The following is a 21,492-nucleotide window of genomic DNA, read 5'->3' as shown; positions in this document are numbered from 1 at the left end:
CTTACAAATATGTTCTTGACTGAATTCTCTCAAATTTCTGGGTATCAGTATGTGAGTGCGCTTCCTTCACAAATGTGCCATTCCCTGTTAACTTTTGTCTGGTATATTCTTTTTGAATAAGTTATACCTTCCTTGCTTGCATTCAGTTCACGAATTTCATTTTACCAGGTTTCAATAATATCTTTCAAATTGTATTTGCTTTTTCCTCCCACTGAAAACTTAGTCTTCGACACCATATTCAGTGCATTTCTATAGATCCCCTGGAATCCTCAAGTTATGTATTTTGACCTATTCCTTATACTTTTATCCTTTGGGCCTTTCTACATCCTGCATATCCCTAACCAGTCCTATTATCAGTATTTGGCATAACACTGTTTTCTGGAATCTGATAACCGTCTCCACTTCAGAGCCATGCATTTATTTTAATTGTAATTAAATTAATATGGCTTAGTACTATGCCACTGATTATCCATTTGATCAGTGTTTTATAATCTGATGTTTAATTAAGACTTTACTTTCCCACAAAGGATTCTCATCCACATCTACGGAATCACAAAGTAGAACAGAGTATAGAAAATGTATTGGTTCATTTGGAAGAAGAACAGCAGAGGTGAGTTAAACCTAATTGTAGAAGTGTATTGAGTAACAGTACTATTACAGTAAAGACAGTCCTTGCTTTGTGAAGTGACTGATCACAGTTACAAAAAGTAACTGAAAAAGTAATTTTACATCTATTCCTTGCATTTATGACCTTTACTGGTATGTAAAACAAAAGAAACCTGAAACTCATAAGCACAATTGTGGTTTCAGTAACTGATTCACTTAATGATCAAGTTGTCAGTCCCAATTTTGGTTGCTAAATGAATAGTACTTGTACTGATGCTAGTTCATCTTCTCAGAATCATGTTTATTTGTTTAAATTATTACTTTATATATCAGATGTGAGAATTTGGCTAGAGTGAATATCTTGCTTCGGAAACACTTGGACAAAGCCAATGAAGTGAATGAGGCACTCCAGGAAGATATCAATAAATTGACAGATGATTGGACAAGAGCTAAAACTGAGTTAGAGCACAAAGAGAGTGAATGGCACAAAGAACGGGAGGTAAGAATGTATTTGTAGGAACATTACAGAAAATATAAGGAAAGTATGGTAAATTTTTACTAGAAAGTTTCTATTCCAGTTAGATAGAAATTCCCCATGCTTCAGCTTGAACAGATATTTGCTGATATAAATTAAGAAAGTTGGTAAATATTATAATGGCACTATAAACAGATGTATGTGATACTAGCAATCTTTGGGAAATGGGAAATGAGTGCTTTCCTTTCCTTAATAATCTATCAGCTCATAGCCATATCTTGAAAGTTGATTCATATTACAGAAAAAGAATAGTAAGGAAAAAGTTTATGAGCTTTGAAAAGCTTATATTTTTTCCTTTGAAAAAGTGTATACCAAATTACTATTGTGAGATAAAACAGATTATTTTCCATTTGTTGTTGTTTCTAGCTGTTTGAACACTATCGGCAATCTGAACATGATCGTATCCTTGGCATTTGGCGGCAAGTGGTGACATTACGTCGGCATTTCTTGGAAATGAAGACAGCAACTGACAGGTGAAGAGGAATGGATTCTTCTATCAGTTGAAATTGTATACTAAATTGTATGTGGAAATGTCCTTTTTCTGTATATCAATGAAAGAATTATGACCTGTTTCCTTCACTGCTGTATAGGAAGGAAAATTCTTATCTAATCCATCTTCCTGTGAAGACTTTCATTTTACCAGAGGCCGAATTCCACTATCTACAGATCAGTAGAATATAGTATTATTTATTTTTATTCCAGGGATCTGTCTGAATTAAAAGCTGAGCAAGTGAGGGTTTATGGCTCTATATTGATCAGTTGTTTCCATGTGAGCTCGGATGCACAGTTTTGGGAGACCAAGAATTTGGAAGAGTCAATCCTAAGATGCCAGCTTCAGGAACGGCAACAGTTTGCTAAAAAATTAGAGAAAATGAATATGGAGAAAGAAAAATACCAGCAAGCAAAGGCAATTGGAGCATCACACATCAAAGGAGATTTTGCAAAGGAAGATCTTCAGAGCAGGTAAGTTCCATTTAAAAGGTCTCACCATTTGTAGTTCTTTATTCAAATTGCACTGGCTGTTAGTGCCAAGATTTTCTCAAGGAAGATATTTTTGTTGCAAATTGTAGTAGGAATTAATTATACCAATTAACAATTTAATTAGTAGGGCAAATTGGAAAGATAAAGCTAATAGAGTATGGGTGTGCTATAGTTATTCTGTTCTTTGTAAATTGGGTTATTTTGTTTTTATTATTTTGAACAAAGAGAAACTCAGTGCACAATAAATCAGTGCTGGATTATGTTGTACAAGGACAATCAGCCTAATATGAATGATCAAGAAATATATTCATACTGATATATGCCAATATTTAGCTTACATGAAGGAGAATACAGTATATTTCTTCATAAATTTTGGATACTTTGATGTATTTGCTGTTGGCCCAAATAAGTAATCAATATGATTCATTCTCCTTTGGAAAAAATGCAGATCATCTGATAATTATGATGTATGAATAAAGAAGATAAAAATGCATGGCTTTATATATACAAGCTATATTTTAAAGTAATAACATTATGGAGATTGGAGATGTTTTCTCTATTAAAAGTCTGTATGTAAGTAGACTCTTACAGGGATGCGGTGGCTCAGTGGGTTAGGACGCTGAGCTTGTCGATCAGAAGGTCGGCAGTTTGGTGGGTCGAATCCCGAGTGCCGCGTAACAGAGTGAGCGCCTGTTACTCGTCCCAGCTTCTGCCAACCTAGCAGTTCGAAAGCACGTAAAAATGCAAGTAGAAAAATAGGGACCACTCCGGTGGGAAGGTAACAGCGTTCCGTGCGCCTTTGGTGTCTAGTCATGCCAGCCACATGACCACGGAGATGTCCTCGGACAAGCGCTGGCTCTTCGGCTTTGAAACGGAGATGAGCACCGTCCCCTAGAGTTGGAAACGACTAGCACGCATGTGCGGGGGAACCTTTACCTAAGTAGACTCTTGGGCCACTATACCACAATTAGTGATATATTGGAGAGGGAACTTGGTTTCCAGATGGTTGCATTTAGTTCCTGTAGGACTAGTCTGAACGTATAAAAGTTCTGCTTTCGCACACAGAAATTGGATACAGGAATCCTCTTCGGCTTTGGAAAGTCTACTGATTGTAAATGGCAACAAAGATTGTAAATGTGTTTTGCTTTTTCAAGAGATTAATGTAAATTATGTAATTAGATTTTTTTAAAAATGGGGACTCTCCTGAGAAGCTGGGATTCCTAAATGCATAAAAATATGTGCAAGATTCACGTTCTCACATTGAGCTTTCAGGGACAATGAGCCACTTATAGACGCAGCAAAATAAAATTCTGTTAGCCAAAAAAAAAAGTCTAAATGCTACTGCTAAGCTTGTAAGCCGCCCTGAGTCTTCGGAGAAGGGCGGGATATAAATGGAATAAATAAATAAATAAATATTGCTGTTCTCTTTTCAGGGTGCTGGAGTTGACTGCTTTGCTTGAAGAGTCTCATAAACAGAATGAAGAGAAGGAGAAGACAGTGAAATCTCTAAGAGAGACAATAGAAATTCAGGTATGTTGTCAAGGAGTTAGAGAAAATCCAGTGGAAGAGATTCAGTTTCTTGGTTTATTACCATTTAGGAGACTTTCCAAAGCCAAAATGATATTCAGTTCCTTGACAAAAACTCAAAAGTTGTACAGCTTGCTTCATATAATTTTAGTGATAACTGCTTTCACAAGTTAAATGCTGGATCACAAGATGTTTTAAAAAGAAATGTACCATTTGCTACAATAGTAATGCCTACTGTTTATATAATTATGCCATAGGAATGGGAAAACAGGTTTTGCGTTTATAAAGCCAAAATTAGTTTGAAAACATGTATGCAATATGTATACTGAATATCAATTTTAATAGCTAGTTAAAAAGTACTAATTTCCCAGTACTGCTCTGGAATCCTACAGGTAGAACTCCTTTTGGTATGTTTTCATATGATATATTCTGGCCAGTGAGATATGTCCATTGCAGTTTTATTGATATGTTGTCAATCAGTATTTCTCTTAAATTATGTTCTGTCCAGGTATTTGTGAGGATTCAGATTCTATAAACAATGATTTAATTCTAATACTTTATTTTTTCAGAAGGCTAGTAATTTGAAGATAGATTGTGACCAAACACCAAGCAAAGATATCAGTGAAGAGATCTTTTCTCTGCAACGTGTATTAACAGCAATTACCCAGGTAGGTATAATTGGGATATCTCTTCATGATTCTGTTACTTTTTAAAATATAAATTAAATATCACATTCTGTTGCCTAGAAGTGCACATTTGGACACTGAGGAGCATACTTTTTAGCATATGGCTGGCCTTTGTCCACTCATTACATGGCCAATCACAAAAATATGTTTATTATACTGCAGGCATTACATTTCAGACCCCCAATTTATAAAATATAGAAAAGCTTTACGCAAAAGATTTGCTGTATCCTACTTAGGGATATGTTTGTTTTATTGATTTACAATAATTTTTATGTTGTCATCTCAGACTATAGGGGTTCTTAATAACCAAATAAACCCCATAATTTTAAGTCAAATCAAAATAATATTGCCCTCCAAAACACAGCTACTTCCCTGTATTAGCAGATTACTTATGCTTCCCTCCATCACCACACATCAAAACCTGCTGAAGAACATGGTATTGATATTTTTCAAAAGGACAACAAAGAAGGTTTCAGCCTTAGTTCAAGCATTCCCTATTGAAGGAGCTTTCTCCCCCCCCCCCCCCCTTACTCTTGACTTTTGACGAGGGAGGACTTCTTTCACTATCCACTTGGCTTTGCAGAGTGGTCAGACAAATTTTATCTCGCTTACCCTGGTACCAAAAGGTAACAGAAACTTGAGCCATAAAAAGCTTTGTAAGTAATAATCAAAACTTTGAATTGGATCTAGAAGCCTTCTGGTAACAAGAGCAGCTTCAGCAAAATTGGTGTTATTTTGCTGTACTTGTATTACATAATCAGCAGAGTCCAATCAGAGTGGACTGTCACTCATTGGAGACTTTCAAATAGATTGGATAAGCATGGTGCTGGACTAAATGACTTACAAGATCCCTTTTATGTTATATTTTCTGTTATTCCACAAGAGAAGTTAAATTGTTGGTTATGGATTTCTTATGGGTTTAGAAGGAAGACAATGCCTATCTAAATATATTGGAAATATGTTCATAAAATTGTTTTGTATTTAATAACAAAGTAATCATGCTGTATTATTACTTTGAGACATCCTGGAGACGATGTTCCATTGTTTCAGAAAAATCTTTATCTTGCACTATGTGATGATAGTCATTTAAATGGGAGTTGTTTTATATTCCACCCATTATGTAAGTCATGTCTTGGGAAATACAGACACTCTCATTACATATTATTTGGGTTTACGGTATTTGGAGGAGCAGTTATTAAGGCTATTTTTGTTCAATTGTACATCTCCAAAATTCAGCACTGACAATAGTGTCATTATTCATAGAGCATTTGCTTATAGATCTACATAATCAGGCTGTTACTCCACAATCTCATGAATTGCAAGTTCTGCTATGCAAGTTAATTCTTATGAGCAGTACACAGCATATGTGTGGATGTCAGATGTAACAGAGATGTCCTAGTCTTGCTTCAGCTTGGTAAGGTTCCGTGCAGATAGAAAGTATGAATAAGGTTAATGACTTATCCATTGTCCATTAGAACAGTCATGTCAAAAACAAGGCCTGGGGGCCAGATCCGGCCCGCGAAGTGGTTTCATGTGGCCTGCGAAGCCATCCTGGAAACAGTGAGGGAACGGCCCCCACTGCCTTGGCCTTGGCCCTGGCCCAGAGACCCTCCTTCTGCCAGAGACCCTCAGATCTGTCCCACTCTTGCCTGGGCCCCCATAGGCACCCTTGATGCAAACGATGTAGAGCTGGCCACGCCCACCCAGCAAGCCACACACACTCTAGCCACACCCACCCAGTAGGCCACGCCCACCCTGGCCATACCCACCCGGCCCCCTGAGGGCAACCGCAATGCTGATGCGGCCCTCAATGAAATTGAGTTTGACACCCCTGCATTAGAATCTTTCACAAGAGTAGAGCCTATGTAGGAGATTCTAGGTAGGTGATGGTTTTAATATGAAAAACTACAGAGTGATATTGGTTTGGATTTCAGGCCCTTATTATTGAGAATGATGCAACAATTGGCATCAGGCAAGTTGAACAGTATGCTGACCCTTGTGGTATCACGGAACCGAATACTGGTGATTCAGATGGCACCTTTCTTCTTTTACGTGATGTTCTTGCTAGGAGACGAAATGAAGTAGAGGTAAGAGGGCTGTTAAGAATACTACTTTCTCCTATAAAAATTTCAACACTTGATGTCTGTAAATATTCACTCTCCATTTGGTCATTTATTTTCTTGTTTTTTTTTCTTTTGCAGCAACTGAGGCGACAGCTGGTGGAAAGTCAAGATTCTGCCACTGCTTTGGAAAAACAACAAAAGCAACAGGAAGAGCAGTGCAGCTTCTTAAGAGATAGATTAGAACAACTGGAAGGCGAACGAGACACATATGCAAGCCAGCTTCAGCATTTACAGTCTGTACTGGAGACTTGCCGTAGGTATGCATTATGTTAGCTTTCTCTAGCTTTAAAATATCTTCTCCAATTTGCTGCCTTTAGATGTGTTGAGTTTGCAATTCCTGGAATTCTTTTGCCTTCCCCGATTAAGAATTTTGAGAGCTGTAGTCTCAAAATATCTGGGAGATGCCAGTAATTCTTTAATACATTATACTATTAATTATTTATATTAACATTTACCTTGTGTACCTGTTCGTTGTTGCCATGTTAGTTATTCATGTCCAGCAGTATAAACAACTATTTAACTGGAGGCTGCTGTTTCACAGTGACCATGAAACCCTGGAGAAATCTAGAAGAGAACTGCAGCAACAACTGGAAATTTTGGAACAGGAGGCCCAGCATTTACGCCAAAGTAACACAGAGCTACAGCTGAAAGGAGATATGGCAGATGGAGAGAAAGAAGAAAAACAGGGTGAATTGGAGAGGCTAATGCGTGAGAGAGAATACATGTGAGCTTTTTTGCTTGTTTTCTTTACACATTCTCCAAAGAGCAATAATTTGCTTTTAAAAAATGACCTGCTGCCACATTATGCATCTATTCGTTTTTTACTGTAACTTTTCTCATTTATTCTATTGGAAGATTAATTTTCTATTAAAAATATATTTATCTAGTTCTAGTTGTGGCTTTAACTTAATGTTTTAGTAAGATAGTGATAGTATTGACTAGATTACCAGCCTTATTGTCAGATGAAACATATCCGGAAGAATTAGGGTAGAATATAGTCAGTTTCTGCACATTTTGGCTGGTATTCCACAAAAAGCAATTATTTATTTATTTATTTATTTTATTGATGGGATTTATATCCCGCCCTATCTCCCGAAGGACTCAGGGCGGCTAACAATAAAACATATAATAATTACATAAATCAAGATAAAATGAAATTGAGAACATCAGTGCAATAAAAATTAGAGAATTTAAAAATGAATTAAAAATACTAAATATAAATTAATTAAAATGCCTGTCAGTCTAGGTCAGCTTGGTGGAACAGGTGTGCTTTGAGGCCGCGGCGAAAGGATTGGAGGTTTTGGGCTATCCGAAGTTCAGGGGGGAGCTGATTCCATAGGGTTGGTGCTCCCACAGAGAAGGCCCTCCCCCTGGGGGTCGCCAGCTGACATTGCCTAGCTGACGGTACCCTGAGGAGGCCTTCTCTGTGTGAGCGTACTGGACGATGGGAATTTGTTCCCGGCAGCAGATGGTCTTGCAAGTATCCCGGACCTAAGCCATGTAGGTCTTTAAAGGTAAGTACCAGCACCTTAAATCTCACCCGGAGGGCAACTGGTAGCCAATGCAGCTCACGCAGGAGGGGTGTAATATGGGAGTATCGGGGAGCTCCCATCACAACCCGTGCAGCTGCATTCTGCACCAGCTGAAGCCTCCGGGTGGTCTTCAAGGGCAGCCCCATGTAGAGAGCATTACAGTAATCAATACGGGAGGTAACGAGTGCGTGGGTGACTGTACGTAGGGCATCTCGGTCCAAAAAGGGGCGCAATTGGTATATAAGACGAATCTGTGCAAATGCCCCCCTAGCCACGGTTCCAATGTGATCTACCCACGATAGTCCATGAAAGGTACCTTGCAAGATAATATATTTTTCCATGTATATTTAGATTATGTATATTTAGAACTATTTAGAACTATCCAGTATATTTACACAAGCAACAATATTCAATATTGTTGAATCCTGGAAATAAGTAAGCATCTTCAGTTTATAGATAGTTTAACAGGAAAAAAGATTGGAGAGCTCTTTCTCTCTATTCCCTTCCACGTACTGTATTTGAGTTTTGTAAATTTTGTGTACTACTGTGAGTGAATTAGTAGTACTTTGGCTGCAAACCAGCTTTCAGTACTCTTAGAACAGTTTTCTTAGGACAGAATATGAAAGATGTACCTCTGTTTTAATAGAAAAAATACATGCATAGTTTCCTTTAAAAAATTTTTTTTTCAGTCAGGAAGACCAAAATGCTCTTGAAGAAAAGCATTCATTATTAAAAAATGAATTGATAACTATGAGAGAATCATTGGAAAAATCTCATCTTGATGGAGAACTGATGAAGCAAGAAAAATATGAACTTGCTTCAGCATTAGAGCAGGTACCATTAACATACTTTTCTTACCATATGTTTGAACTTAAACTGGAAATGTGTAAAGTATAAATGCCATATTAAATGTTATGTACTGTACCCTCTGCATTTATTAACTACTTTCTTTTCTAATGACTTGATTGTTAGGCATTACTTACAAAGTGACTAAGTGAACATTGGTGTGAAGATCACTGGTAGCTGCTGTCTCATTCAGATAGTGTTCTCTCATAGAGTGCGCTCTCCTCACAGGGCTGGAAGATTGCTTAAACAAGCTGACTCTTCTTGTGCTGATTTTCTCCATAATGCAGTGCTTCCTTAAAAAGTGCTAAATGCAAGTTAACAAGCTCAGCTCTGTGACCTTAATTAGTTGATTAGAATCCTCCTGCTGGCTGCAGTGCTGCCTGAAACTTACCGGAGCTTAATTAGTATCACACTAAAAGTTTTTTTTTGTTAGGCACAAAATGTGGTGGTAAATGCACTTATTGGTATGGTGAAGACATTAAATGAGGAATGGCTGTAATGGTCAGGCTAATAAAAAATGTAATTCATGTTATTTATTTCCTGAGATTTATACACAATTCCAGTTAATAAGACTTGTATTCCCTCCTTATAATAAGTGGGTTAAAATATATAAACTTGTCCTGTTCTATGTATGTTAGGCATAGAAGTGTGTTATCACACAGAAGGCAATTACAACACCATCTTTTCTTCTCCTTATCCCCAATGCTACTCACAAGATTAAACTGTTTGCCCATAACTGGATGAGCAGAATTTGGCACATGTTCAAGCCACTGTATAGAAATTTGTCATAGTAATTGACAGATGTTTGGTTTTGTGTTTCATTCTGTAAGGCTGAAGAGTCTCTTGCAAAGTTAACCAGTGTTCACAATAGGCTGAAGGCAGAAACTGCTAACCTTCATGATACAGTTACAAAGATGAGTGCCCTTAATGAAGCACTAGCACTGGATAAAGTGAACTTAAACCAACTAATTTTGAAGGTAAGAACATATTCTAGATAAATTGTTTTATGCTGAACGGCATGTAGTATGAAAATAAGGGATGTGTTAATTCAGTGACTGTGTTCAATTCAGAATAGAAAGAAGTGTTTCTTCAAATTAAGATGATCTTTATTGTTGGTCTTTCATTACATTCAGTTAGAGCAAGAAAACCAGGCTCTCTTGGACAAAGTAGATCACGTGGAAAGAAGAGGGGCTTCCTTGCAAAAGCAGCTTAACCAGACAGAAAGAATAAATGAAGAATTAAATGCAGAGAAGTTTCGCTTGGAAGAGTTGCTGCATAAGGCCGAGGAGTTGCAGGAAAGCTTACAGAATGATTTGAGAGTATTAACAGGTGAAAAGGAAGAGGCAAATGAGAAGCTGAGTCAAGTGAGTATTAAAAGCGTACCTGCATAGATATATATAAGTAGCATTGTTTCGTATGGCAGAGGTCGAGAGCTGGGGTAGAATCAGGCAGGAGCCCAGCAAAGTAATATGCTAATGGGTGGAAGAAAGCTGGCCTGGGGTGCCAGAAGTTTTCATTGTAAGGTTTTCCCCCCCTGTTTTTATCTGTTTTATGAGTTGTCCCGAGTAGTAGTTTGTAATATGGGCAAGTATATAAAGTTCTTTAAATAAATAAAGATGAATAACACAGTTTAGAATGAAACATGTAGTAAATTTTAGCATTTGTTTTATCCCAGTAGGCAGTATACAAATTTTTATGCATATAAGTAAACAAATAATGAAACCATGAATAATGAAACCATAAATATTTCCCTTTTTTAGTGTGGTATCTATTAATTGGGACTATTTTATGCTAGACATATATTTTTTTTTGTTTCTTGTAGGTTCATCATCAGAATGAAATATATCATACTAATTTGGAACAAGCAAATCAAGAGCTAATTCATACAGGGGAAATGCTGTCCAAGGCTTCTAGAGAAAAGGAATCACTAATGCGTGAAAAAACTTCTTTGGAAGTACGACTAAAGGTTGTTGAGAGAGACAGACTGACTCTTACAGAGCAGGTGTCAAAATTTAGGTAAGTAAGTGTTGGATGAAGTTTCTTAATTATTTGAATAAATAATACTATATTTTCATAGTAATCTGGATTCTGAAAAATTCTTTGAATCTCATAATACAAATATCTTGTATTAGAGATAGTTCTGCCCATGTAGAAAGCAACTTAAGAAATATGTAGCAGTTACATTACTCAAGCCTTACCCATGTTTTAAATTATGTATATAATTTGTCAGATTTGTCAGATCAAACAATCAATATAGTGCATGCACAAAAATGTGTGTTCTTTCCAAATATTAGCTATCTGGTATTAGCTTGACAAATAGATACTTACTAAAGTTATTATTGTTTATATGTATCAAGATTGTAGCTGGAATACTTCAAATGTAACATTTTTTTCTTACTGTATCTTTCAGGTTTCCTACAAGAAAGGGAAGAAAGACTAAATGCCAATTTTATGTCTGTATCTTGTAGGTCAGGAAAGGATCTTTTGGAATCAAATCTCTTCCAGGCTCAACAGCAATTATCTCAACTAGAAGTTACCCGAGATCAACTGGAAATGAAAATTCAGGCAATTAGCCAGGCCAAAGAAGTGTTACAAGGTGAGAAATAGTTGGTGTTTTCGGGAAACAGTAGAATACTTATATTTTCCTTGGTTAATGGAAAATGAGATTCAATAGAAATTCAATATCTTGTTCGTTTATTATTTCAGGAGAAGTGAAATGCCTTAGGGCTGAGCTGGAAGCTGCAAAGTTAAAAGTTGAACAAGAGAAAGAAGAAAAAGCACAGCAGCTCTCACAGATAGAGCAGAAGTACCAAGAAACCCTCAGCCACTGCTACACTGTACATAAAGAAGAAATGGACACACTCTGTCAGAAGCTGGCAAGCATTTATATAGTTACTCTGTCATTCAGTTTCTCACATGATTATTATACCTCACACTAAATTATACAATCATTTTTTTCTTTTCTGTTTTTTCTTTGCTCTGTTTCATCTCAACCTAGGTATTCTCTTTCTGGTCAATTCTTTTTTTTTTTGGTAATTACCGTATTTTTCGGACCATAAGACGCACCAGACCATAAGACGCACCCAGTTTTTAGAGCAGGAAAACAAGAAAAAAAATCTTTCTCCTTCTCTCTCTCTCCCTCTCTTTCTCTTTCTCTCTTTTTCTCTCCCTCCCTCTCCCATTGTCCCTTCCTTCCTTCCTTCGTTCCTTCCCTCCCTCTTTGTCCTTCCCTCTCTGCATTAGAGCAGTACCCGCGGAGGCGGCCCTGCAGCCCAGCTTTCTCTTGCAGAAAGCAAGCTGAAACGGAGCGAGGGAGATTGCCAGAAATGCGAATCGGCTGATCTCGCGCTCCTGCAAACTCCCTCGCTCGGTTTCAGCTTCCCTTGCTACAAGAGAAAGCAAGCTGAAACGGAGTGAGGGAGATTGCCAGAAATGTGAATCGGCCGATCTCACGCTCCTGCAAACTCCCTCGCTCGGTTTCAGCTTCCCTTGCTAAAAGAGAAAGCAGGCTGAAACGAGGCAGATTGCAACAGCGCGAGATCAGCCGATTCGCATTCCTGGCAATCTGCCTCACTCCGTTTCAGCCTGCTTTCTCTTGTAGCAAGGGAAGCTGAAACCGAGCGAGGGAGAGTGCAGGAGCGCGAGATCGGTGTTTCTCAGCACGTGCCGATTCGTGCTCCTGGCCATACGGATCACCTTGGGACCATAAGACGCACCCTCGTTTTCCCCCCCACTTTTGGGGAAAAAAGTGCGTCTTATGGTCCGAAAAATACGGTATATGACATTAAGGTATAGCAGCTTGTCGTTAGTAAACTCATTTCAAATCTTTGCTTAAGGCAGAACATTTGCTTTAGTGGTGAAAGAAGACACCATTCTTTTTTCTCTATGTATTTATTAGATTTGCCTGATGTATTTCTAGGAAAATGAACGTGACTATCACCAAATAAAATTGGAATGTGTTGTCAAGGAGAAAGAAGAGACTGAAAATGTCTGTGAAAGGAAGCTGTTGGAACTGCAGCAGAAGATCACTGATATTCAAACCCATATGGAAGATGAGCTCATTAAAGCTGAAAATGCCAAACAAGAGGTAGTAGGACTTGTATTAGAATTTCTTTTTCCACTCTTAACACCGTTAGTTGTTTAGACTTCATTCCCCCAAATTCTCTTGCCAATATGGTAATTTCTGAGAATCTACATATCAGGAAGATTGTGCTTCACCCCTTTTGTTTTTCTCTTTTACGATATTATTTATGACTCCAGTATACTAATGTGAAATATTATTGCTACTAATTCCTCCTTTTTTATTGCTTTAGATATTAACTTTTTAAAAAATTACAACTGTATACCTTCCAATTGGCTGTTATTTACAGACATACCTTTCACACATAGGTCTGCCTATGTTAGGTGTATACGTGTGTGTATGTGTACATGTATATTTGTTTTCTGAGGTTTTTATACATATATGTGTGTGTGTGTGTATGTATGCATATGTATATGTGTATACGCATACATACACACATATACACCTAAGATAGGCAGATCTATGTGTGAAAGGTATGTCTGTAAATAACAGCCAATTGGAAGGTATACAGTTGTAATTGTGTGCGTGTGTGTGTGTGTGTGTGTGTGTGTATGTAATAAGAACTCTTGAGGATATTGAAAAAATTTTAGTGATCAAAATAGAATTATTATGCAGAACTCTGATTTAAAAAAATCAAGATAGTAAAGGGATAATCTTTTGCTTATATATTTAAGTATATTTAAAACTTTCACATTTTATATATCTTCTGTGCTGAATTTGGTCTCACAGGTTTTAAAAACTATTTAAAATTAGTCTCTGAGTAATATTCCGTTTTATGCAGTGTGTTTCTAAAACACATTTATCCCTGATTAATATCTGGGAATCTAATTTGAGCATACTTTACTCAAGTCTAACTAGGCGGCCTGGCTTCAGGTTATTATGAACTGTCAATTTTTACTGTGATACTTCTGGCTTTAAAAGGTCATGTATTTAATGGATCCAAATATATGTCTATGTAATTCAGGAGTTGTGAATGCTCCAACACTGGAGGTTTTTAAGAAGAGACTAGAAAACTATTTGCCTGAAATGGTAGGGTTTCTGCCTGAGCAGGGGATTGGACTAGAAGACCTCCAAGCTCTCTTCCAAGACTGTTATTCTATTCTATTCTATTCTATTCTATTCTATTCTATTCTATTCTATTCTATTCTATTCTATTCTATTCTATTCTATTCTATTCTATTCTACTCTATTCTGTTCATTTATAGGCTCTTCTAGAAAAAGAGAATGAAAAGAAATCGTTACGAGAGGAAATCTTCCAAACAAATGAGAACCTTGCTAATACCTCTCAGCAGCTGGAATGTCTTCATCAGGAGATGAAAAAGCTTGAAGAGAGGGAACAGGTAAGAATAAGCAGATTAGTGAAAAATACTGTGAAATCTTCCAAGAATCCAGTTCAGAGCAATATTGGATGTATAAAAACTACTCTTTCAATGATACAAGACCCTCATTTGTCTTCCTTATTGTATAGAGCCCAGGTTCCTAGAGATTATATAAGTGAGGGCTAGCAACCCTGTACAGGCTGGTGGATACATTTGGAATTTTTGAAATATGTTGCAGATTATCTTGCAGAATTGTTGCCCTAGGAAGTGGCTATCCTGGTGTGTTTAGCACTGCAAATTTACCATATTTACCAAAAGGCTTCATCTTATATCCTCTAGCTTCCAGCATACTCTGTATAGCCTTAGCTTATTTTTTATTTTTTAAATATGGCTGTAGGGTCCTCCTTGGGAGGCTTTTTTTGTGAATTAAGATGGTACTGAAGTTAGCATGCTGTCTTCCAGTTTGTGATGGAGAAAGAGCTTGATGGATACCAAGGGAGATATCTGCTGCCTAATGGAATTCACAAACATTTAGCAAAAGAAGGTAGATGCTGAGAAAGATTCAAGGCAAATCTTGGTGCATGTGAATTAAAACCAATCTATGGCCTATCTCGTGGTAGTGACAATGTCTTTCTCTGCCACCATAGCATCAGCATAATAATATCCAACAGATGTTTTTTAAATAATAACTTAGTTCAGTTCTAGGTTTTGAAATGATGAAAGGATGCTCTTGACAACCTACTGTAACAAGCTTATAGTATATTTTACTAGCAAAATTGCTGTTAAACCAACTGCATCCTTCCTTATTTATATTTTATCAGGTTTTTATCTTGCCCGAATCATAAAATGTCTCTTGTTCACTCACACTAATAAAAACCTAAAATATCCTAGAAATGCATTATAACTATCACAAAACAATACATGAAGTTAAATTCCAAAATCCCTCTGGATAAGCTTTACCTTAAACTTTTTCCAGATCCAGAAGTTGGAGATAAATGAATTGTTTCATAGGGCTGGCCCCATCATGAAAAAAACAGGTTTCAGATCACCTAACCTCTTGGAAATGGGAGACAACTGGCTACCTCTGCTGGCATGATTGAAGTGGTTGGGCCCACTCTAGTGGCAAGTGATGAGAAAAAAAATTGGGGGGCTTTTTATTTTGGGGTTTTGCAGAATGTGTAATCTAGCTCAGTGCAGTTCTTGTTTGGACATTTTCCTTTTACAAATCTACCACTGTTCTGCGGCCAAATTTTGATGGTGTACTTGAAAATAAAAAAAACACAATCAGATTTAATTGTTTCCATATATAGCCATTATTCTTCATAAAATGTGTATAAGCCATGGGACAGAATAGATTACACATTACTTCTTAAGTAATAGATCTCACTTCTTACAGGTATCTCGTTCACATTATTCATTACCATAGATGTACATATAATTTACAATTCAGATATACAAGTAGAATTTATGTAGGAGAATATAAGGCCGGATGGCACTATTTTTGAAAGTGTATAGATAGATTTTATATTGTTTTAATTTTTTGATGATTGTACACTGCTCAGAGCCTATGAGAATGGAGTGGCACAGTAAATCAGTCAATCAAGCAGTACATACTTCTGAATCCATATGCATCCATGAGTATATACTCCTAGATTGTATAAGTATCTAGAAACTTAATAAAAGAAAGATGTTATTATAGAAACTAAGCCTGGATATGCACAGATATAGATTAAAATATTAAATCCCAATTATTACGTATTTATTGGCAGTGTAATGTACAACTTCTGGAAGCTAAGCTGAAAGATACCACACATACCGTGAAAACATTAAAAATAAAGCAGAAGGAGGAAATAAAATCTCTCAAAGAAGAAATAAATGTCCTACTTAATCAACGAGACAGTTTACAAAAGCAGGTGATTTTACTTTAACCCATTCTTGCTTTGTGTTAATATGCAGCCTTTCTGAAATTGTGATGGGAATTTATGGGTGTAGCTAAAACTGTGCTTTGTTAACTTTTCCAGAACATAGAAGGCTGTACAAATTAAAAAGACAAACATTTCTATAAGAAATACATATTATTTTAAGAAAAGCCAGGTATTTTGGGTTATATAATAAGACAGTGATTCTGGTAGCTAACTTCCCTTCTGCCAGATTTATTTTATTGTTCCTTAATGGTGTAATGTCACCATTGCACTGCTACCATTTCTGTTATGATCAGACAAATACTGAGATCTTTAAAAAGCTCAGGTTGATATTAGTTTATCCTGAGATGTTTAAACCTGCAGCATTATCTCTTCGTTTATGGTGAGTCATAATGTACCATCTTTACACTTGTATGTAGTATAATGTGTACCATTGTGTTGACACGTGTGAAAACTATATAATCTATGATTCTCTCTTTTAAGATACAAGAATTGGAGTTCCAACTGCTGGCCTCAAAAGATTCCTGTAAACTGTTTAACCAGGAGGCTCAGCAACACTTAAGAGAAAAGCAAGAATTGTCTGAACAAAAGGAACTTGAAGTGTCACAACTACAGAAGCTGCTAGAAACAGAGAGAAAACAGAGAGAGGAGGTCATACAGCAGAACATTAAGTGGCAGAGACAGAAGGAAGAGTTGGAAGAAAGAAACACAGAACTGACAGCTATGCTGCAAAGTCAATGGGAAACTGAAAAAGACCTAAACCACAAGCTACTAGGAAAGCAAGAAGAGGTCGAGCACCAGCAGACCACTATTCAAGCCCTGGAAAGAAAGCAGGGTCAGTGGGAAAAGGCGGAGCTTCAGAATTCTGAGCTCCAAAGGCAATGGGAAGAGGCCAAATCTCAAATTAAACTGCTGCAGAATCAGAAAAGGGACGCCGAGCTTCAGAACAGGAATCTGCGGCAACAGAAAGAGGAGGTGGAACTTAAGAACGCCAAGCTGAAAGCTGTATTTCAAAGGCACCAGGAGGAGGCAGAACAGGAAAGTGCCCTGCTTCAGAGCCATTGGGAAGAGGCACAGAAACGCTGCTCAGAGTTGCAGAGTTGGAAAGAAAAAGTTGAGCGTCAGAATGCAGAATTTCAGGCCCTCCTTCATAACAAGCAAGAAGAAATGGAAAGTAAGGATACATGTATGAAGAAAGAACAAAACCAGAATTTGCAGCTGAAGGCAACGTTGCAGGCTCTGGAGCACGAACGAGCCAGGTAAGCACAAACTGCAGTAAATTGTAAGTGGAAAATAATGATCTCAGAGAGAGTTACTTTTTGCTGATTCCCTATAAATATTCAATGATTGTGTGGATATACAGATTTTTTTCTTAGAATGCCCTTAGTGAAAACCTCTCTTAGAAAAAGACAAGATAGTCCTTGTTTATTCCAAAAGAGTGTTTTGTAATTTTACTGTATATTGAAAAATTGGCAGCTTTTTATACTTCTTAAAGCTTAGCTTTTATAGTCTGCATTATTTGACTAATTGTTGTAGTATCCTGTCAGGAATATTGCTGCCATATAATGATTGCAGTCCTTCCGAGGTAGGTAAAATGAGGACCCAGATTGTTGGGGGCAATAAGCTGACTTTGTAATAATGCTGCTTGGGGGGGGGGCGAAAGCCCTAATAAGCAGGCATATACATAGAATGAAGGCTATTGCTAAGCACATTTGATTTGTGCTTAGATTGTAAGCCGCCCTGAGTCTTCGGAGAAGGGCAGGATATAAATGGGATTAAAATAATTTTAAAAAATCATGCATCTGTATCTATTAATTCTGGTATGATCTCCCTTGTTTTTACATTACATTGTTTACATTAAGAGAGATGATCTCTTGGTAGTTTAATCCTATATATCAGTGATGGTGAACCTTTTAGAGACCGAGTGCCCAAACTGCAACCCAAAACCCACTTATATATCGTTGGGTGCCGGGTAGGTGTGGCCCATTGGGTGGGCGTGTCTGCGGTGGTAATGGCAGACTGAGTGGAACTGAAAAGTTCAATCAATCAATTCCAACTTTGCGAGATCTTTTTTTCCCCGTGAGTTGAAATAGATTGATTAATTGAACCTTTTTTTTTTTGCACACAGCGGCAGAGGCCTAAAGCAAAAAGGTTTTATAAAACCCAGCTGAAGGCCTAGGACTGGGGCAAGGGCGCGTATGCCCATTGAGAGGGCTCTGCGTGCCACCTGTGGCACGCGTGCCATAGGTTTACCACCATAGCTATACGGTATATTCTCCCAATTATGTTGCATGAATAATTTTTGTACTGGTATCTTCTTTTACAAATACACACTGTGTTTGACACATTTTTGTATAATTACTATTTTCTGGCATATATACTTAAATTTTGCCTGTATATCATAATTGTGTATACCATTTATGGTACATTTATGTGTGTGCCATAAAAGAACTAAAACTGCATGATGATCCCATCTACGGGAAAGAAAACTGGGTTTTTGTACTTAAATATGGTTATCCTACAACTGAAATCTTGCTTTTTTTTCTGCTGTAGCTTGATTCTCTCATTGGAGGAAAAGGAATTCAGGCTGAAGAAACTGCAAGAGAGTGATGATGGTCATCAGGATGAAATCACCAAATTGAATAGTGCCTTACATCAAGCAGAAAAGATGCTTGCTGAGCACAAACATGAAGAGCAAGAATTCATTAATCAGGTATCATTAAACAGTTCCTTTTTATTTTTCTCTTTATTGCCAGATCTATGTTATCGACGTACACGTACTAATGTTTAGAACAGGGGTGTCAAACTCAATTTCATTGAGGGCCGCATCAGCATTGCGGTTGCCCTCAAGGGGCCGGGTGGGTGTGGCCTGGGTGGGTGTGGCCTACTGGGTGGGCGTGGCTAGAGTGCGTATGGCCTACTGGGTGGGCGTGGCCAGCTCTACATCTTCAAATCAAGGGTGCCTATGGGGGCTGGGCAGGAGTGGGACAGATCTGAGGGTCTCTGGGCCAGGGCCAAGGCAGTGGGGGCTGTTCCCTCACTGTTTCCAGGATGGCTTCGCGGGCCACATGAAACCACTTCGCGGGCCGGATCCGGCCCCCGGGCCTTGTGTTTGACATGTCTGGTTTAGAATAAAACCTGCTTCCAGTATTTTATTTTTTTTCTAATACATTGGCCTCTTGCTTGCATTGTTCGGAATAACCTGGCTTAACTTTTTCCTTTACTTGCCTAAAACTGATAGTCTTTGATTTATGACCCTTCATATAGCAACCCTTCAAAGTTATATTGCACTGAATAAATGGTTACAAGTGCTTCTCAGAGTTTTGGCCATCACAGTACCCCTGCAGCCATCTGATTGGAATCGGGATGCTTGAAAACTTGTTTGCACTTAGGACTGGTGGTCAAGTACCCCTCGCTCATATGATCAATATTTGCAATCTTCCTTGCCAGTTTCCACAGAAAGTCAAAGGGGGAGCCAACAGAGAAGATCACTGGGTCACTGGGGTAAATTTCCCCTATCTGCACACCCTCCCCCCAGCCTCTCTACGACAGGAAGTTGCCTCACCTAAAGACCATGGGATTCAATTAAAAACAGTAACCAGGACTGCAAGCACTGGTGTCACTAAGCAGTGTACTTACACTCTACGACTGCATCCTTTAGTGATGGAAATTCAGGTCCCATTTGCGCTGTAAATTGAGGTCTATATTTGTAATAATATACCATGCTTATTCCTTTGTGTACTTAAATTAACTTTTCCAAGTTTGTCTTTTATTTTGCCTAGGAGGTATTTATTTATCTTAGAGTTATCCTTGTTCCTGTGTCCAAGTTTTGTTGTTTTTCCCATAGATGGAATCACTCAAGCAGATGATGGTACAGAAGGAGGCAACTTTGATAGCTCGTGAGGAACAGCTAACTCAAGATCTGGAAGTTTCCCATGCAAATGAGCAGCATGCCAAAGACACTATAGAAAAGCTGGAGGCCGAAATGTCCCAGTTGCGCTTAAGCCTATGTAGCACAGAGAGTAGGGCGGAGGCACTGGCATCTGAGTGTCAGCGTGTTTGTTCAGTTCATTGGGAAGCTCAAGCTCAGCTGATAAAACTACATTCCGTACTTCAGTACATGCTGTGTAACAGTCCTGAGCCAAAGCTTAGAGGGCATGGAAACCAAAACTTTTGGAGTTCATCATTCCTTAATAGAGGTAAGTCTGAGGAGCAAGTGAATGATCAGTATGTTCTTTACAAGTCATTTTTTAACCAAATATCACAGTCAGAACTCTGTTGTAGTAGAACTATATTTGGGAGGGCAAATTCCTCAAAGAACGTGTTTATTAGTTACAAAGTATCGACACGTCAAAAGTGAAAACAAGTCTGGAGACACAAGTAACAATTCCCTAATACAAAGTTAAAAAATCCCATCCCTAAATGTGGCATCAGCCAAAATGTTCTTACCCCCAGGAAACTATTTTTTTTTTTTATTGAAAAGTTTTACAATACAATTTTCCTTTAAAAACCCCCATCCCCCTCCACCCTCCCCTCCCTACCTCCCCCCTCCCTCTTCCCTCCCCCCTTCCCTCCCCCCTTCCCCCCTCCCTCTTCCCTCCCCTACCTCCCCCCCACCCCCCTCCCCCCCGGACTTCCCAGAGCTAAATACAAGGTATATATATATAAAAGCAATCATAAGCAACCATATACTAACAACCATAAATTCTAAAATCCATCACTCTCTAACTTATATAATAACAAACAAAACTTAACATTATTAAATATATATAAAAAAGAAAATAGGAAAAGAAAAGAAAAAACACGAAAGAAGACTTATTCGAATGCTAGATAAAACTTCTTAACCCTATACTTATTCTGGATAAACTCAATCCACTTTCTCCATTCCATAATATAACGTTCTTGCGAATGATCTTTCAAATAAGCCGATATCTTCGTGAAATTAAAACAGTTGAAGTACTGAGCCCATTGAACTTGTTTCAGAGATAATTTACAGTGGGTTTTCAGAGCCTCCAAATTTTTGTGATCAGTCCGCACCTCAAAAAGTATCTCTTCCCCTTCCAATAAGTGACACCATGTCAGTAATGCCCAATGAACTGCAAAAGCCTCTTTCTTCCAAACAACCCACCTCTTCTCAATGTCAGTTAATTTTCAGGAAGTGTAAGCACAAGGTTGTAAGTCCCCTCTGTGGTTTTTTTGTAAGAGAATGGCACCCACAGCCACGTCACTCATTGGCTTGAATGCTGAATTCTTGTTCAGGGTCAGGGTGCTTAAGGACTGGTTCAGCTGCAAAGAGAACGTGGCCTGGCACTCTAACGACCATTACAATGGCTG

At 38.0% G+C, this 21,492-nt stretch overlaps 1 protein-coding gene across 1 annotated transcript in view; it reads left to right on the top strand.

The window, feature by feature from the left end:
• Positions 1-21,492, top strand: part of CEP250 (centrosomal protein 250) — a 39,587-nt gene that overhangs the window by 2,210 nt on the left and 15,885 nt on the right. Inside the window, exons 3-23 of the mRNA XM_083359836.1 lie at positions 528-610; positions 940-1,105; positions 1,508-1,614; positions 1,844-2,104; positions 3,556-3,652; positions 4,219-4,317; positions 6,270-6,422; positions 6,537-6,715; positions 7,000-7,182; positions 8,680-8,824; positions 9,667-9,813; positions 9,970-10,200; positions 10,659-10,852; positions 11,305-11,432; positions 11,543-11,712; positions 12,756-12,923; positions 14,123-14,257; positions 16,006-16,149; positions 16,642-17,417; positions 18,712-18,871; positions 20,006-20,357. Coding sequence (XP_083215962.1) covers positions 528-610; positions 940-1,105; positions 1,508-1,614; positions 1,844-2,104; positions 3,556-3,652; positions 4,219-4,317; positions 6,270-6,422; positions 6,537-6,715; positions 7,000-7,182; positions 8,680-8,824; positions 9,667-9,813; positions 9,970-10,200; positions 10,659-10,852; positions 11,305-11,432; positions 11,543-11,712; positions 12,756-12,923; positions 14,123-14,257; positions 16,006-16,149; positions 16,642-17,417; positions 18,712-18,871; positions 20,006-20,357 — 4,078 coding nt within the window. The remainder of the gene's footprint in view (positions 1-527; positions 611-939; positions 1,106-1,507; positions 1,615-1,843; positions 2,105-3,555; positions 3,653-4,218; positions 4,318-6,269; positions 6,423-6,536; positions 6,716-6,999; positions 7,183-8,679; positions 8,825-9,666; positions 9,814-9,969; positions 10,201-10,658; positions 10,853-11,304; positions 11,433-11,542; positions 11,713-12,755; positions 12,924-14,122; positions 14,258-16,005; positions 16,150-16,641; positions 17,418-18,711; positions 18,872-20,005; positions 20,358-21,492) is intronic.

This window comes from Vipera ursinii (assembly GCF_947247035.1).
Source record: "Vipera ursinii genome assembly, chromosome: 3".
Classification (NCBI taxonomy): domain Eukaryota; kingdom Metazoa; phylum Chordata; class Lepidosauria; order Squamata; family Viperidae; genus Vipera; species Vipera ursinii.
This window is presented reverse-complemented; position numbering and strand designations above follow the sequence as displayed.